The sequence below is a fragment of the Cydia strobilella genome, chromosome 9, assembly GCF_947568885.1.
Source record: "Cydia strobilella chromosome 9, ilCydStro3.1, whole genome shotgun sequence".
Classification (NCBI taxonomy): domain Eukaryota; kingdom Metazoa; phylum Arthropoda; class Insecta; order Lepidoptera; family Tortricidae; genus Cydia; species Cydia strobilella.
Genome location: NC_086049.1, coordinates 3,807,013 through 3,826,872, shown reverse-complemented (window position 1 = coordinate 3,826,872; position 19,860 = coordinate 3,807,013). Strand labels below are relative to the sequence as shown.

Genomic DNA, 19,860 nt, shown 5'->3' with positions numbered 1-19,860 from the left:
CAAACAATTATTTGTGACATTTGTCATAAACAGTCCGTTGCTCGGATATACAACTAGTGTCGGGTGGCCCTGACGCTCCGGCCCCGGAACGCTCCGGCGACGGTGGCGCTCCTGATAGCCCCTGTGTCGGATCGCTCCGGCCCGCCCCGGTCCGGTCACGCCCCGGTCTAACGTGAGTCATCCTTTAATTTACAACTACTGAACCGATTTGATGAAATTTCGGCTACTTCAAATGATATCAAATTAAATTAAACGCTAGTATACATTTTACATTAAATAACTTTATTTACAGTTAGATGCTAAACCGAACCGCATTCTACTCTACTTTGAAATGAATCTTAAATGTAGGTATACGAATTTGGTAAGCAATTATGTTTGCTGTAAATTATTTCTCATTTTGAGTAATTTGAAAATAGGATGTTGAATTTTATCTTTAAAAAGTTATTACCATGTTTTGCACCAATCATAGAGGTATGATTGGCGGGTAGTCGGGTAGTCTATTTTTTTTTCATAACAAACCTTCTAAGATCTTCATAAATATCCTTTGACATCCATCAAGTTATTATACGTACATGAACTAAAAATAGATAATTCGTTTATTTATTTTTTACTTAAATAGAAATTAAAGATAATGATCATGACTGATGATTAGTAATATAACTACTCCTTTTTAACCAATATAATTCAGACAAGTTGGTTTGAGTAGGAACTTTAAAAAAAAATATAGGATTTTTTTATGTAAATAGGTATAGTGCTACAACACTATACCTATTTACATTCCTATAAAATTTTATTATTAATTTGTTTTGTTATTGTAACGCGTCTTATAATAAACAGCAATTCTCTCAAATCTTAAATCTAGTAATTATTGCAGAAATAAATACTACGTGCAAAAATTAATCAGTGGTCTGCTTCATACATATTTATTTGCAATGATTCAGTTTTGCACCACTCTCTTTGTTTACAATAATTTTTTGCAAAAAATTATTTGAGCCAATCTGTTATATACTTATGTAGTACAGGGAGTCATTCGTATCGAGGTTATGAAAAAGTAAGAATTTTACATTTTAGCCTTTTGCGTAAGTAAATAAATGACTAAATATTATAGGACATTCTTACACAGATTGACTAAGTCCCACGGTAAGCCCAAGGAGGCTAAGTAAAAAATCATAAATGATAGACAGCTAATTTGTGGACTACTTAGTTGTCAGAGCTTTTCATAATCTATAAGTTGCATTAAAAGCAATTAAGTCATGCTAGACTATAATCAATATATATCTATTTATTACATTTATTACTAAGGTACTACTTTTGACTCAGTTTTAGGTAAAGACCTACTTTCCAAAGTCAAATTTGAATAGGCTTAAGAACTTAAGATAAGAAATATTTTATGTTTATACCGTATTTTTATTAGTTAATTAGTACATTTCTAAATAAACGAATGTGCTATACTTCCAAAAAAGTGTACGAACATTTTACGTGACAGCTGTTCCATACAAAAATGAACTGTCATAGGCATCATCATTGGACGCGCGAGGTAACGAGGTATAACTGTGGGAGCACCCAAACGTAAGTTTGATTTTGCTATTTAAGTATATACTTAAATTACAAATTCAAGCTTACGTTTCTTTTTTGCGAAAACGTTGATTATTTGATCTATATCTAGGTTCGTATCTTTATGTATATTCAGGAGAGCTAGCCCGGATAACCTTTCCTCTGCCATTGAGGCCCGCAACCAAGATTTTACTCTGCGAAGAGTAGAAAAAGATCTCTCTGCGGTAGCAACGCTAACCGGGAGAGTTGCTAATATTTGTAAAAACATTTTGATGTTAGGGTACAAATCTTAGAGAAATAAGTAAGCATAGAGTACTACATATACCAGTTTCCTTACTTAATATATAGTATAGTAAAGTTTGAAAATTACTAATAATACATATGTATTATGAATCATTTTTAAACTCCCTTGAACCTAATACTTAGTAAACGTAGTTACGCTTAGCTGACTTTTTTCCCTATAGTATGAGGTATTCCATTACTACTCAATCGACCACTAAATATGTAGGTAAATTATTTTATATTTGACTAGGTACATAAAGAATCTACCCAATTAAAATTTTTAAATCTAAATGTTCAGTCGAGATAGCATGATATGCCCCATAAATATATACCTATTGCACAGCTGCGTGAGTAGTTGTAGGATTTAATTTTCAAGATATTTACTTAGTCATTGACTAGAAGACGCCAAAAAACCCCCTCAAGAAAACAAATCACACACAACACGAAATATCATAGGTACAAATAATAAATCGATAAACAATGTAGGTAATGAATATTTTATTGGATAATTTGTAACTTTGTTTTATTATAAAAGTAATATACATATTTCAATCAGAGCGATAAATTGCTCTGATTGTTTAGGTAAACCCTGGCCGAAATGACCAAAAAACAAAGTTAAAATAAAGTTACAAATGATATATAGAGTAGGGCATTGCATTAGAGCGGTAAAATAGCAATAATTTCATTAAAATAACTTACCATTGTGTCGAAACAACAATCACACTATCACAGCTATTTTACCCTGACTGACATTAACAAAAAACTTTTCAAGAATGGCGGCTTGCCTCGGAACTTTTGGCATTTTGGCGGGAATCTACATGTGCATGCATACAACTCAATACACTCTTGCTTTTAAATTAGTAGATCTGTCTATTGTCTATGGTCTGCGCGAGTGCGCGCTTCCAACCAGTAGTCATCTCTTTTTTTCTAATACATATTCATGCGCCAAAAAGAAACAGATAATATGTTGTAAAAATGTGACAAAAAGTATCACCATTTTTGTCTATGGCTCTTTGCTGCGTTCCGAATCACGCACGATTCATTGTTTTTATTTTTTATTTTATGAAGGCCTATCGATCTCAATATACCGTGAAAGTGTAAAAAAGGTTGTGGGCATGCCCATCTTGCCCACAACGGTGGATCCGCGCCTGGCCACGCTCTATTGGGATCGATCTATCATCACTGACAGGACTATTGTAGCCAATAAGCCTGACATTGTGATAATAGATCGATCGCAGCGCCGGGCCGTTGTCGTCGACATCACCATCCCCCATGATGAGAATCTCGTGAAAGCCGAGAAGGACAAGTCCAGTAAGTACCTAGACTTGGCTCACGAGATAACCGCCATGTGGGATGTTGATTCGACGATCATTGTCCCGATAGTCGTTTCAGCGAACGGTCTCATAGCGAAGAGTCTCGACCAACACCTTGAGAGACTCTCGCTAGGTGGTTGGATCAAGGGTCAGATGCAGAAGGCGGTTATCTTGGACACGGCGCGGATAGTCCGCCGGTTCCTCTCTCTGCGGCCCTGACCACCGGCAGCTTGGGCCTTGCCCCGCTGCCGGCGGTACCCTAGGTTAGGTTTTTTATAATGTGTTTATATATTTTTTGTAATGTTTTATAAGTGTTTTTGTATTTTACTTTTATATCCATATTATAAAAACCTAGCCTAAGATGAAAGATAAATAAAGAGAATAATAATAAATAATAATAATAATCTGATCAACCTTTTGAATACTGTTTACTTTAGTCAGCAATGTAACTTAAATTGCATGCAAATTCTTGCTAGTCTAAATCTCGCTTAAGAGTCCCCGGCAAGCTCGGTTCTCCATACAAACATAGTTCCGCTCTCATTTTAAAACTACTTGTACTTACAATAGGATAAGGTATATCTATGTCTGTAATTAGTTTATGTAGCTTCAGATACCATTGTTTAAATAAAAAATACAGCGAATTTAAGTTTTTTATACAAACTGTGTTTTTGTTCTATTTCGTTTGTTTTATAAACTGGAGCTATATAAACTACTTACAGACCTAGATATACCTCATGTCATTGTATGTGCAAAGTTTCATTACAATCCAACACGTAATTTTAAAATGAGAGCGGAACTATGTTTGTATGAAAAGGTGCAATTCGGCCGAGCTTGCCGGGGAGTCTTAAGCTGAACTCCCATTTGTCCCCTCTGGGTATAGGCGCTACGCTACATATAAATCATTCCCGTCTATCCACGCCCCATTTATGGCAGCGGTCACGTGGGGCGGGGGCAAATGGGAATACAGCTAATTTAACAGTGCTGATGGTAATTCTTTAGGTCAAATTAAATTGAGGCAGGACGCAGGGCGAATGGAACAAAACATTATTTTTATTTGTTCGGTCCACGCGTAGGACCATGCTGTGTGCATATGTGACGTTTTCAACCAAAAGGTACATTGTCGCTTGTTGATAAGGTTGATTTCTAATTGAAGCTATATGGAAATAGCGCCTTACTGACAAGCGACAATAAGTAAGTACCCTTTTGGTTGAAAATGGCACATATCTATTACCCAGTCATTTTGCAATAAGATGTCAACCCGAAAAGTTGACATCTTATTGCAAAACTGGCCGAGTCCAAAAAAAAAATCACGTTTGTTTTATGGGAGCCCCACTTAAATATTTATTTTATTCTGTTTTTATTTGTTGTTATAGCGGCAACAGACATACATTATCTGTGAAAATTTCAACTGTCTAGGTCATCACGGTTCATGAGATACAGACTAGTGACAGATAGACAGACAGCGGAGTCTTAGTAATAGGGTCCCGTATTTACCCTTTGGATACGGAACCCTAAAAATGGAATCTTAGGTAACGAGAAGGAAATTTTCTCTATATGTTTTCCTAAGGTTAGTACAGTCAGCATTAAAAGTAGCGGATCAGACTACACGCCAAAAGTATCTGCCTGACATTTTCTAAATAGCTTAACAAAAAGAGACGTCTTTACTCTATATATGCAGAATAATTATAGCAAAAAAGTGAATACTTATTTTATATGTCGGGTAATCATACTAGAGAGAACACATTAGATATCGAACTGGCAGTCTTTACTGGTCATACCATCCATAGGTCACAATTATTACAAATCGTACACGTTATATATCTCAAGTAGAGCATACCAGTATCCAGTATATGTAGGACCTCATGGCGGTCGGTCGGCTTACGCTGCTATCATAGAGTAACTTCTACTAGAGCGGTACTGTCATAGTAAATTTTGTAACCCCAGTAACTGCCATCTGTCGACACACTTTAAAACTAAAAATGAAGATTTATAAAAATACGATAAAATGTATTTAAATATGGATAAATGATTTATTTTATTTGCAATAATTATTTTTATGATTTTGACCCATGTTCTTTCACTGATATGCGTTAAAATTGTTAAATAACAAACGAAACCGTCAACGCCATCTATACGACAGTAGGCCAAAGCTAGTAGCGCCCTCTGAACGAGAATCAAATTTTCTTGATTTTTGAGGCACGTTTTTTCCTTAGACTGTATCCATCTATTACGAAGTTATATCCATCTTTGGCTGCTATTAACGAGGCTTCAATACTAATACGGTGCTAGTTGCTACGCGACGTAAGCGCCAACCGCCATAAGCTACCTTTAGCCGTGGAAAGTCACATATATTGTCTCAACTCAATAAATAACTATTATATTTAATACAATTTGGCCTACGTTAATAGGGAATATTACGCGAAACTGCGTAGGGGGCGCCATTACCACAATCTGAGGGTCTATCGCGAAACAAGACAATGGAAATTTCGTTATCTAAAATCTCTGTCACTCTTGCATATTCGAGCGATAAAGAGGCTGATAGCGAAATTTCGGATTCGCGTTTCCCGGTAGGCTCTTTGTAAACAAACCGCCTTGATGCATCAATGTCATATTTTTTTTTATCTCTGAAAACTTGTCAAAAAACTGTTATAGGCACAGTATGTATAAGTTACTCTATTTTACTATAGGAGTGCTGCACTCTGGTGGCAGAACATTGCAGCATACCCCCTATTACTATTCAATTTGAATGCAGAAACGTCCCGGCAAATCCGAGCAGGACCTGCAAGAAGAAGAAGAACTACAGCTAGCGCTCGCGCTCAGCCAATCAGAGGCCGAGCAGAAAGAGAAGGAACGCACGCGCTCCCGCTCGCACATCATCGCGCCGGACCCTGTGACGCACCCAACCGGTAAAATTGTTTAAGTATTTACAATTTTAGGTATACCTACGTACTTTGACCTACCTACATGTGAATGCGAAAAACACTCCGAAAAAAATTGTATAAGGTCTGTCACCTTGTCTGTAAAATTGGTTAATAAAACTTTTATTCCGTTGTATTTACAGTATCGCCAACCCCTTCATCCGTGAGCGCGTCCCCAGAGCACGCGAACCAGTCCAACTCTGAACTTTCCCGCTACCTGGACCGCAACTATTGGGAGCAACGGATCTCCAGCCAGAGCGCGCCCACCGCGCCCATCTCTCACACCACCAGCGACACCTCCGAGGTAATACTGTACTAGACAACTGTACCATGCACATACTACACCATCCACAAACCGAACCAGTCCAACTCGGAGCCCTCCTGCTACCTGAACAACTATTGGGAGCAGCGGATGTCCAGCCAGAGCGCCCCCACCGCGCCCATCTCACAGACCACGAGCGACACCTCCGAGGTAATACTGTACTAGACAACGGTACCATGCACATACACCGTCTCTAGAGCGAACCAGTCCAACTCTGAGCTCTCCCACTATCTGGACCGCAATTATTGAGAGCAGCGGATCTCCAGCCAGAGCGCGCCCACCGCGCTCATCTCTCACACCACCAGCGACACCTCCGAGGTAATACTGTACTAGACAACTGTACCATGCACATACTACACCATCCACTAACCGAACCAGTCCAACTCTGAGCTCTCCCGCTATCTGGACCGCAACTATTGGGAGCAGCGGATCTCCAGCCAGAGCGCGCCCACCGCGCCCATCGCACGCACCACCAGCGACACCTCCGAGGTAATACTGTACTAGACAACTGTACCATGCACATACTACACCATCCACTAACCGAACCAGTCCAACTCTGAGCTCTCCCACTATCTGGACCGCAACTATTGGGAGCAGCGGATCTCCAGCCAGAGCGCACCCACCGCGCCCATCGCACGCACCACCAGCGACACCTCCGAGGTAATATTGTACTAGACAACTGTACCATGCACATACTACACCATCCACTAACCGAACCAGTCCAACTCTGAGCTCTCCCGCTATCTGGACCGCAACTATTGGGAGCAGCGGATCTCCAGCCAGAGCGCACCCACCGCGCCCATCGCACGCACCACCAGCGACACCTCCGAGGTAATATTGTACTAGACAACTGTACCATGCACATACTACACCATCCACTAACCGAACCAGTCCAACTCTGAGCTCTCCCGCTATCTGGACCGCAACTATTGGGAGCAGCGGATCTCCAGCCAAAGCGCGCCTACCACACACACCACCAGCGACACCTCCGAGGTACTAATAGCAACACAACATTGTTAGAACTTACCCCGTTGCAATAGGGTTCACGAATTGTCAGTTATGTGGTGTATTTGTGCACGTGGGGCGACGACAAATGGAATAAATACACCAGTTACCTGTACCGACGATGACATACACATGTGCAGTCCAACTATAGTTGGAAAACTCGAGGCTTCAAGCCTAGATGTAAAAAAAGACAATTTTATCGAACCTTTACGAGTATGCTTCGAAATTCGAATGCATCGGTGTCACCATAAAACGGCACTGACACTTCATACACGGCTGTCAACATTTTCAGCTACAGTACCTATATTGTACAGTGAGCTGCGAAATTGTATGGAGAAATTATGAATGAATTCATTGATAAATTCGCCATGCACTTTTACGGCTGGTACACTAGTTTACGAGTCTTAAATAGGGTCGGCTGCACCAAACTGTTTGACATCGTTAAAGAGGTCGCTAAATTTTATTGTATGGAAAGTTTTTATAGTAAACCGCCGCGGCGCGCCGGGTGACGTTGATCAGTCTGTCACGTGCGGGTGGTGCAACTGACACTTAGGGCCGGTTGCACTAACCATAATTGACAGACAGATCTACGTCCCGCAGCAACGAACTATGAAATTTCCCATAAAATAAAATTTTGCTAACGAATGGTGACAGACGTTTTGGTGATATGCACCCTTAGTGTATCTCTTTAAATATAATTGTATGAAACGATATATTTTTTTCAGGAATATGTTAAGCCAGCCACAAGCAAGGCGCAAGAGGACGACAACGAGGATAAAGAAATTGACGAGTTCGTAGAAAAACTTAAGTCTCAAGTCGAGATTTTTGTTAACCGAATGAAGAGCAACTCTTCCCGGTACGTTATTTTTACACTCCTAACCGCATTGTTATACCCAGAGATACAAATAAAGCTGTAACAGACGGGTGTAGCGGACTGCGACCTTGGTCTGGTCTTCGCCTGACCTTCGTCTTGGCCTGTTCGATCACTGTAAGGACGCAGCTATAAGTGAGAGCGAGCAAGATTTTTTTTGACCGGACCAAGGTCACAGTCCGGTACGCCCGTCTGTAACGGCTCTAAAACGGACTAGACTTATTTAACAGTGCTACTAAACGCTAGTAGGAATTATCAAATGTATGAACTCGCAAAAAACACTAGTCAATGGGTAAACAGGACCCCTATGTATAGGCCAGTCACTTTCCCCGCAGCAACACTTACCCTTATTGACCTTACGCATATTAGGGTATTTGACTACCAGTCAAATTAGTTTCTTTTTTCGAACTGTCAAAACGATTTTGCTACTATGGAATTTATATAAAACACTAGCGCTAGCGTGTGACGTCACAATCAAATTACCTACTCTTTATAGTTTTATACCAGTTTTAAAATAGAAATTGTGTCTAAAAATAACTGCTGTCTACGTTTCTCTATTAATCTTCTGGTGTTTTATTTCATGCATGGTGTAAAATAATTGATTTTATATAAATACAGTAAAATACCCTATTGCATATTTATATTTTGCTTTTTTTATACAGAGGCCGATCTATCGCGAACGACACATCCGTACAGTCCCTGTTCATGAACATAACCGCGATGCACTCCCAGCTACTGCGCTACATACAACAGCAGGACGATAAAAGAGTGTATCTGGAAAGCCTTCAGGTATTTAAAAGATTTAATTATACGAACGGGTCTACCGCGATTCAATTTCATTGTTTTTAATTTAAATTCCGACGTTTCAGCTGAGTTGCACCGGCTGTGGTCACGGAAAGACCAGTCAGTCAGTGTAGTGTAGTAAATGCAACTCAGCTGAAACGTCGGAATTTAAGGTAAAAACAATAAAATTAAATCGCGGTAGACCCGTTCGTATAATTAAATATGTGTTCAAAACGCGAGATGTGAGATAAAATGTTGTTTAATATATTTATCTTTATAAATAAACTGAAATAGATGTCATATATTTAAAAAAAAGTGACGATGCTCTTCAGTGGTGGAGGCCGGATTCGAACCGGCGTCTTTAGCAATCTGGGCTAACGCCTTGAACCCCTAACTTTAACTTTTTCTTTAATATGTGACATCTATTCAGTTTATAATTTATATATAGTAGTGTGACTACCTAAAAAATACAAACCGAAAATATTTAATAAAATAATTTGATTTGTTCCCAAAGTTGTGTATTATCTTCAGTTAATTAAGGCAAAAATGGACTTTACTGTGTTTACTTTTCAGGCTTAGTTGTCGTATTCAGAAGCCGAGATATTTTGATTTCTGATTCCAAATAGTTTTCTGAAGTTCTCTTGGTGGTGGTGAAAAAATGGTGTATTTTTTTGGCGACACTGATTTTTGAATCTGTTTTTTTTTTTCTAAAAATCCAACTGACGCTTCTAACAGTTTTATTTGTAATGACTTTCCTGATTTATTCAGTGTACAAATTGCAATGTTTTTCACTACGTACTTAATTGCAATGGAATCACAAATATTGTTTCACCATCTCGGTTAGAGGTGCGCAAAGAGAAGAGTCATAGAATGTGTTGGTTCCCTTATATTCCATGACTCCTCTATTTGCGCCCATACTCTAAGTTATTAAAATTGTTCTTTTTTTATAGGACAAAATAAACCAGATCCGCGACAGCCGCGCGGCGCTCGACACGCTCCGCGCCGAGCATGCGGCACGTTTAGCCGCGCAGGCCGAGGCCGCCGAGCGACAGAGACAGATGCAAATGGCTGCCAAGCTGCAGGCCATGCGCAAGAAGAAACACGAGTATCTGCAGTACCAGCGCCAGCTCGCGCTACAGAGGGTGCAGGTACGTGTAGGACACGGACGGCACGAGAGCGACGGAGACAGATGCAAATGGCCGCCAAGCTGTCACTTTTGAGCTCTGGTCAGGTCAGACTTATAGGTGTTGCATACAATCAGTGCTGTTTAGACTTTTCTGCGCTCTGGCGGACTTAATATTGGATGCGAAGCATGCCGCTCGCCGCGGCGTGCGAGCGGGACATCGCTATTTACGCTGTCTCGTTTACACACCGGAGCGACGTGCGGAAGTGTGTTACCGTGCTAGCTACATTGCCGTCGCTACTATGTCGGAGTTAATAAATTATAATATTCATTTTAATGAATTATTCTTGAATGTGCAGTGCTTTTATTATGTCTTTTCTCCTTTCAGGAACAAGAGAGAGAGATGCAAATGAGACAGGAACAACAGAAACACCAATACATGATGGCATCAAGCACCGGTTACTACATGCCAGGAGTCACCATGCAGCAGTACCAGCCTGGCTTCCCCAACCAGCCCATCTACGCCAACCCACAGTTCCACCAGATGATCCCGCAGACCACAGACGGTACTATCCCTCCAACCGTACAACCTCAGATATCCCAAGCCATGGCTCTCAACGCCAACCAAATTGCAGCAATGTCACAATCCATGCCTCAACTTAGCAACGCCTTCGCCATGCCCACATCAGCCATGACCATGAGCCAAGCCCCAATGACTTCCCCATCCATGAACCCACTCAACATCCGACCAAACATGACCCCGCAGCAAATCCAGCAAATGATGATGCATCAGCATCAGATGAGAATGGCCCAACCCGGGCAGAGTGTCCCACAAATGTTCCCAGGACAAAATGTACAGCAAAATGGACAGGCTCAACAGCCTAAGAACCAACCACCAACATCTATGATGGCTTCTATGTCCCTCGGACAACCTAATCAGCCTCAGCTAACACAAGCTAACCCGATGCTCGGAATGCAAATGTCAAACATGAGAATGCCCATAATGCAAGGCCAAAACCCACAGTTTCCGATGAACCAACCAAATAGTCAATCTCAACATATGCAGCAACCTCAATTGCCAGGGCAACCCATGTCGTTACCAGGACAGCAAGCACAAAACCAAAGTATGCCGCAACCTAATAATAATCAGAATATACAGCAAATACCACAAAACATGCAGCAACCCATGTCAATGCCAGGGCAACCTATGCCTGGTCAACAAATGAACATTCAAGGTCAGCAACCACAGAGCCTTCCTCAACAGGCAATGATGAATGCAGGACAAACGCCCATCCACATGGGCCAGTTAGGACAACAAAATCCGCAGATGATGCAACACATGAGTCAAATTCCTCAACAGATGTCTCAAGGGCAACAAATGCCTCCAAATCCGACGATGCCTCAAAATCCGACAATGCCTCAAAACCCGGCCATGCAAATGGCGCCCGGTCAGCAAATGCCAAACAACCAAGGCCAACCAGTCAAAATACCGTCACAAAACTTTACCAATGGCCAGCCGGCGCCGCCGCCCAATCAGAACCAACCACAGACCCAACCGCAAACGCCTGTCAAGTCGGAGAGCAACAATAACACAGCGGAACTCATCAGTTTTGATTAACACTGCTAGTGACGTGCTATAGGGCCCAAAGATAACACTTGGAAGTTTTATTCACTTGCTAAGTTTTAATCATATAGGGAGATAGGGACACAATTGTATATTAGAATGAGAAATTATTGCTATCTCATTTTAAATGCTTATGAAAGTAAAACTTCCAAGTGTGAGGACGGAGCATTATTGACAATATTGTCTATCTGACTCTCATTTTATGTAGTCTGGCTGTCGATAGTTGAATCTATAAAATTCGATTAGGCAGCAACATATACATTCTATGTTTTGACTTATGTGGGGCCAAAATATACATGTAAGTTGCAAATCGGCATGCGGCCTTCTCACTATTTTTATTGCCCTACCTGCAAGTTGATTTTGGCCTCGTCATAGCAGTATAGTCTGTAGATTATATTGTGCAATAAAATTGATCGTATATGGGAGGCCGGAGGAGATTATTAAGTTGACTGGGCATCATCTGTACGTAACGTAAAATTAATACGCAATAATAAAAAGCACTTAGAATTCACAGTAAGATATAGCGTTTCTGAAATTATAATATTGATAGTGTAATAAATGTTTTTATATTATAACTTACTATAACGGTACGATATATTCACGCTTTTCATTTTCATCAATATTACAAGTTTATTATATTTACCGATCAAACATTGCGATTATGTTTTATGATTGATAGGCAAATTATTAGTCTTCATTTTAAATTCACCTTTCATTTGGTGTAGTTGTTTAAAAAAACCGTTCTTATGGCCTTTGTAACCTAATGTAAATGTGTAACATGTAAAATATTTGTCATTTTGTAGGTTTAGATGATACAAGAATTATATTTAGAAATTGAAAATATTTTGTTTACCGATTTTTTATTATTTGCTGATAGAGGTTTTGTTATTTAACTAAGTTATGATCTATGATGTATAAAAACAATAAAACATTTAAAATATTTATTTGTTTTGTACTATTTTTTTAATACCCAATCTCAGCAACAAACCCTTAACAGAAATTATTTACGCGGATCAATGTGGGTAATTCAGTCTATAGTATTTCAAACAACACAAAATATAACTTCATCGATAAAGAAGTAATTGTTTTTAGTCAAAAGTAGGTAAATAAATAAATATTGTGTACAAATTTTACACAATCAATTACATTGCGCCCCAACAAAGGCTTAGAGGGGGGACTGGACAGTCCGAAGCTTAGTTGATAAGAATTACCATCTCAATCTACAAATATAACGCTTCACACTACTTAATTCAGACACCTTATTACTTAACCCAATGCATGATTTTTTATTTTTGGAACCCATTATATTTTATTTTATTTTCTGTTGAATCTGTGAGCTGTCCAATGCTTTGTATACATTTGGCAACAATATGCATTTAAGGGTTAATTGTTGGCACTAGTAATATGAGGGTTAGTAATTGGCACGATTGTTCCTTAGCTGATTCGGCCCGGTAGCCACGAGATCGTACCGTGCATTCCCTCAAAAAGGGGGGGTGAAAGGGTCGCTACCCAGGTCCAATCTGCTATATTTCTTCCTGTTCTTAGCATTTAGAGCAAGTTATGTTATATATCATTTTCATATAATTTAGGGACGAGGAATTCATTTCTGAAATAATTATTATATACCTTTCCATACAAAAAAAAATGTTTTTTGTACATAAAATAAAAAAAAATGTGATTTTTTGTGACAATTTTGGCTGTTACAATCACAGTGTGGCGATATTCACAAAATAAAAAATTGGATAATGTAGCCCATTTAGTTTTTATTCTATTCTGGAACATATCACGTATCAGTAGGCATGCATGGCGTTGGCGACCGTTCCGTTCATTTTCGACTTCAGATTCGTGTTAAGGGTCCTCTCGGATCCTCAGATATCAATTTGCATCAAGATTGAGTCGAGAATAAAGAAAATCAAGATGGCAACCGTTCCGTTCAATTTCGACTTCAGATTCGTGTTCGTGGGGTATGCGCGCACGAGCCGCCAGGCGATTTATTTGTCTCTTTACGACAAATAAATCGCCTGGCGACTAAGTTGCTTGTGATGCGCGCACGAGGGCGACTTTTGTGTCCGCAACTATTTTGTCTCTCACATCAAGCCTATAGGCTTGCTATAGACCTCCACACTCGTGCACGAATCGCGGCGCGAAGCCGCGTACGCGAGTGTGGAGTCTAGTTCGCTAGTCAGCGAAATCGACTCCACACTCGCGTTTGCGGCTTCGCGCCGCGTAGTCTGGAGCGCTATATGTATAAGGGTATATGTATGAAACTGGGTGCATGTAGCGACTCGACAAGCAAGTGACTTTCGGCCGACCGGCGACTTATTTGTCGCCCGTGCGCGCACTTGCATTGAAACCAATATGGAAGGAGACAGTTTCGTCGCAGGCTTGTCACCGAACCTGCGGACAAAAAAGTCTCCCGGGAGTCACTTCGCTACGTGTGCGCACTTCCATACTAGCCCATATACTTGATGTGAGAGACAAAATAGTTGCGGACACGAAAATCGCTCTCGTACGCGCATCACGAGCAACTTAGTCGCAAGGCGATTTATTTGTCGTAAAGAGAAATAAATCGCCTGGCGGCTAAGTTGCTCGTGCGTGCATACCTTTAGGGCACCGAAATGTTTTAATCCGGCACACTTAGGCCCCATTCCCACGAGAGCTTAAAAAGCGTTGCGTGTGGGATCCACCCATAAGTAAGAGCGAGAAAGCGATATCTCAACGCGCTTTCTAAGGCGTGTAAATCACGGGCTCCCCTTTAAGAGAAGAAGTCCTCCCTCACCAATGTGGATAAGGAGGGATTCACACTGGTGGAAAGGAAGAAAGGCACGCAGGTCGCCCCGTAAGACTGTGTGGCACTGCGGAGCCGATTAATTCCGGTCTACGGATTGCAACACCGAGTAAGGCGCTCTACGTGTCTCGACTACATTACTCCGCCGGAGCCGACGAGGTGGTGGAGTACATCTGCCAGAAGACTGAGGGTGCACCAGCTACAGTCGCGTCACTATGTGCACTTCAGTTCATTTGTGGTGCGCTTGCCGCGGCCGCTGCAGGACACCATCGCTAGCGCGGACTTCTGGCTGAAGGTTGTGGTGTTTCGGTGGTTCCGGGGCAACTTGCCAAATTCTACACCAAGTCAGACGACGCAACGGAGCCACGCTGTTGTGTCGTCGCCCAAATCTACTTAAATTGTATTTTGTTATTATTTGTGTTTTCTCGTCTTTGTATTTTTATTTGCTTTGTAGTTCGCAGTGCCTTAGTAGTAATACTGTAATGCTGTGTAACTAATTTGAATAATAAAATAAAATAAAAATAAATAAAAAGTCTCTTTCTCGCTCTTACTTATGGGTGCGTCACACACGCAACGATTTTTAAACTCTCGTCGAATGGAGCCTCACGCGCTGGCCACGACATTTTAAGGGACAAGGACCGTGAGTACCTATTAGGTTTGACCTTCTACCCGTATAATTCCCTTAATTCGTATTTTGATTCGAAGAATTGCTGATACGGAAGATGAAGGCTGAAGGCTGGGTCGTGTTTTAAGGGCTCTCCACACTCGTGCCGCAAACGCGAGTGTGGAGTCTAGTTCACTAATCAGCGAAATCGACTCCACACTCGCGTTCGCGGTTTCGCGCCGCGTATTTTACAAAAGGCTTGGAATCTAACAGAGGACCGCGACCTTGGTCCGGTCAGCATATCTTTATCTCGTTCTCAGTTATAGCTGCGTCCTTAACCTTCCACTCGATCGAACGACAGACAGCGGAGTCTTAAAGCCGCTCCAGACTACGCGGCGAGAAGCTGGGAACGCGAGTGTGGAGTCGATTTCGCTGAATAGCGAAGACTTCAAACTCGCGTTCGCGGCTCGGCGCGGCGATTCGCGCACGAGTGTGGAGTGGAGGATGCTTTAGTAATCGTTTTTACCCTCTGGTAACGGAACCCTAAAACCGATAATATTTTAATGGTAGGTACGTCCCTACGTATTTTAATGGCGGGAAATGAAAATCACTTGACAGACAGTTGACAAAGCGAGCCGAGCGAGTGGTCGACTTGTGATTGAATGTGAGGAACCAACTGTTTATTTACAATTTCGTGGGTTTGATTAATAATATTTAATTATTAGAACCAGCGTCAATCGTATCGTGTCGGAGGTGTCGTAATCTTTACAAATATGGACGAAGAAGGCCAAGACGGGCCGTTCACAGTATGGCAAATGTTCAATGCGCCGACTATGGTGCTCTTCAACAACTTGGAAAACGCAGCCGACGGCCTTGAAAGATTGTTAAATTCAATAGTGAAGCTATCAGGGTAAGTACACGCTTTGTAGAATTTCTTTGTAGCATTTTCTTTATTATCATAGAAAAAAAGTTCAGAATATACTTATACAATTTGATTGTAGAAATTGGCTAGAGAAAAGACAATTTTGAAATGTATATTTTTCAGTGTTTCAGAAGTCCTAGTGCCTCGGCCAGGATCGAAAAAGTATCCAGATATGTATTATAGCGCCTTTAATACCTGGTTAATAGGAAGGCTGTTCTATGTGTGGTCAATAAAGGAGCTAAACAGGTAAATAATAAACAAACGGTTAATATTTTTAGTTTAATATCTCAAGGCATTTCCTTAAATGATAAGTTATGAATATTTCTTTAGTTCAAGACATATAATCTAGGAGGATATAACCAAACGGAGTAGCCATTAACAGGCATTCCCATCTGTCGAAAATAGTCGGCCAATGGTCATACACAATGTATTTTGACATTATGCATACATTTGATGTTCCCCTCCCCCGCAAAAATCAGCAGACTCAAGAAAATTACAGACATGGTGTCTCTGTTTGGTTATAAAGAATAAAGATCATATATTTTTCAGTTAAAGGTTACAGACATACCAGGGGTCTCCGCACTAGGCAGTGCCTGTATCGCGGGGAACCAATTACAATTTAAATATCAGATTTGTTACAATTAAAAACTATCATTTAGTAAGAAACTACTAACTACAAACTAAGGCTTAATCTAGACACAATATTGAATTGATTGGTTATATCCTCCTAGCATAAAAATGATACACATAAATTATAAGAGCAGTCAAACTTCATTGTTACAATTGCACAGTACACATTTACCTTTTTAAACACATTTTTCCTATTAGATAGAAGTAGTTAGGATTTTTTATTTTATAACAAACTATACTAATAACAATGTAGAAACACTAATACAATTTACTAAATTGGTACTTTGCTATTTTATTTATAATCGATGATGAATTAATGCAACATATTTTCAGAATACATACATTAAGTAAAGATGCACAGTTGAAAATTCTGCATATTCTGAGTATGAATGATGCATCATTCTATGACAAATTGCATTCTGAATATTTTTCAATACTAAATATACTTATTCAGTGTTATAATGATTCAGCAAATAATCAGCCTGTAGAGATATGCTTACAGTATTTTACTCCAGATAAAGTTGTGATTCCAAATGTGGAATTAAAGTTAGAACCAATATATGTTCATATAAAAGATTTAAAGGCATGTAAATCAATGATAGATCTGACATTGCAACTGCTGTCCGAGAGCATTACATTTAAAGCAATAGCTATTGATCAGTACAAGGAAGAATATGAGAAAGTCTTTGAACAAGTGCTGTATGTACTTGACAATTTTAGTGCCGACCTAAAACTTGCATCATTGAAATTTTTCGCTGATCTCTTTACAAACTATGAGCACATGGCTATAAGCCGGTTTCACCAAATATTCCCGGAGGTTTTCAAAGAAATCTTGCAGAGCTTTGAAGCTGTTATAAAGTCTTTGCATGTGTATTATGAAAAAGGTGAAGTGGACAAATTAGACTTGGAGAACTTCAAATCTGTATCTTTGACATTGATGAAGTTCATAGAAGCAAATATAGAGCAGGAATACACAGAAATATTAACTACAATATGCACAGTTATTCTTCAAACTAAGAACAATGTTGTTTTTGGGAAAGAGTTAAAACTATATTGCCTCTCAATGAGCAGCAAAATTGAGCTACCAGAAGATTTGATGGACATAAAAAAACGAGATGCTTCCGAAGTAAATATGCTAGCGGAATGCTATTGCAGTAACATCATATCTCACATTCAGAGCAGCATAGAAAATAAACAACATGTTAATTTGCCAGAAAATTGGTATTATAATCAATTAATGTCAGTTTTTCAAGAGTTACGAAAATATGACGGTTTATATGGAGAAAAGGTGCTCTATGAGTACACTTTACATAAATGCCGTGCAGTTTTGAGGATACTATACAAAGTTTTTGTGCAAGGAATGAAAAGTAATAAAAGAGAAGAATACACAAGCTACTTTTCATTGTTGAGTCAAGAAACAGCTCAAGGAATATGGACGTTACAACTGCGAAATATAAAAGTATTTAGAGATGAACTATTGCAACTTCAAGATATCTTGGATACCATGTTGAATATGATATTAGACATAATAGGTCTTTTAGACAAATCTACATTGGCTGTGGATGAAACTAATGAAGTCCTCCGGTTGATATGTCTGCAAACCTCTTCAGGGTTTTCATCATTTTCTTCCAATTTTGATCAAAAAATAACAGCTGTTATTTTAAAATGTGTGCTAGCTGCATTGACCATTTTGAAGAAAAATAAAGTGAATGAGGCTTGGTCCAGATTTGTGGCACTCATGTTCAACAACCTGATCAAAGTTAAAAATGAATTGATGTATCTAGAGGTAAGCTTTACTGATATATTTGGATGATTCATTTTCAAGATACAGGTACTGCAAAATTGCGTGGACACACTATAAATTAAAGTGGCCATGCAAGCCTGTAGAAAATGTAATGTAATAAAATAATTGTTTTATTATTATGGAGTTAGAAAATTTGTTGTGCTACACACTAACCACCAATTGTTATTTGTTATTGTTATTTGGTGCTAACACCAAAGAGTTATTGACTATAGAAGAGTTGTAAAGCCTAAGAAAAATACGTCAAATATCTTGTGGTAACTGAATTGTCAAATGTCAACTTTTGACAACCAGAGCTACTGCATAATGTACTTTCATGGCCATACATTATGTTAAACTTGCCTAACAGTGTTATATTTTTGAACCCACATACTTTTTATGATTACAGGTGATATCCATGAGCGGTCTCCTTCTCATCAGCAAAGTTCTATCAGCCAGCAAACTCATTGGCGACATACTCATGCCTGCATTCCTGACCAAAAACAAAGACATACAAAAACTTTTAACCAAGGAACTACCCGCAATCTCTTGTATAGCATTGGGCACCTACCATGTTGCCTTAGACAATGCTGATGGGACTGAAGGCCATTCAATATTCAATAATGGCACTGTAAATGTATCTATAATATGTTCTAATTGTCATAAAACAAATGAAACCAGTTCTGAACGTCTGACTCTTCATTCAGAAAGTACCAATACAACAGAGAACCAAACGACAACATTAGGTTTGAGAAACCTCTTTAGCAAATTCTTGAATGCTAATCAGTATATAGACCTGAAAAATACATGCTATTGGGATCTTGTTAGGAGATTATGTCGGCACTATTATGTGTTCAATGGTGGTGTGCCAAATGATCTGGTGTGTGAAGAGAATTGTCATCATATTTTGAAAGCTCTCAAGCCCCTATTGGGATATCAAGCGGTAAATATTAAATCATTCACTTGTATAGTGCTTGTATAATAGCTGAAACTGCCACTTTCAGAACAAAGTTAATTAATTACTAGGCAGCAGAAGTTGCTAAGCGGGCCAGGTGTTCAAAATGATCTTGACGCGACTTTATTGTTAAGAGAATAAGAGCGTGTCAAGGTAATTTTGAACACCTCGCCCGCTTAGCAACTTCTGCTGCTGACTGGATATACAATATTTTACTTACACCATCTAGTGATATTTCTTATCGTCAGGTGACAACCAAAATTGCATTAAAAAAATTAAACAAAAATCAACCTTTGTTTTTTTACTAGTACGGTTCACTATGGCTCTGAATTTATGGCAGTAATTATAATAACTGAGTTTTGGTTGTCACCTGAAGATATTTTATA

General features: G+C 39.6%; 2 protein-coding genes across 3 annotated transcripts in view; both read left to right on the top strand.

Annotated features, from left to right (window-relative positions):
• LOC134744070 (hepatocyte growth factor-regulated tyrosine kinase substrate) overlaps positions 1 to 12,739 on the top strand; it is a 30,849-nt gene extending 18,110 nt beyond the window's left edge. For both annotated transcript variants that reach the window (XM_063677734.1, XM_063677735.1), the window contains 6 exons: positions 5,902 to 6,055; positions 6,211 to 6,371; positions 8,120 to 8,250; positions 8,928 to 9,054; positions 9,999 to 10,196; positions 10,560 to 12,739. In XM_063677734.1, the coding sequence (XP_063533804.1) occupies positions 5,902 to 6,055; positions 6,211 to 6,371; positions 8,120 to 8,250; positions 8,928 to 9,054; positions 9,999 to 10,196; positions 10,560 to 11,789 (2,001 nt within the window). In that variant the 3' untranslated portion in view covers positions 11,790 to 12,739. The remainder of the gene's footprint in view (positions 1 to 5,901; positions 6,056 to 6,210; positions 6,372 to 8,119; positions 8,251 to 8,927; positions 9,055 to 9,998; positions 10,197 to 10,559) is intronic.
• Positions 12,740 to 15,834: 3,095 nt separating this feature from the next.
• LOC134744108 (serine/threonine-protein kinase ATR) overlaps positions 15,835 to 19,860 on the top strand; it is a 34,669-nt gene continuing 30,643 nt past the window's right edge. Inside the window, exons 1-4 of the mRNA XM_063677801.1 lie at positions 15,835 to 16,097; positions 16,233 to 16,355; positions 17,073 to 18,525; positions 18,929 to 19,462. Of these exons, the coding sequence (XP_063533871.1) occupies positions 15,961 to 16,097; positions 16,233 to 16,355; positions 17,073 to 18,525; positions 18,929 to 19,462 (2,247 nt within the window). The 5' untranslated portion in view covers positions 15,835 to 15,960. The remainder of the gene's footprint in view (positions 16,098 to 16,232; positions 16,356 to 17,072; positions 18,526 to 18,928; positions 19,463 to 19,860) is intronic.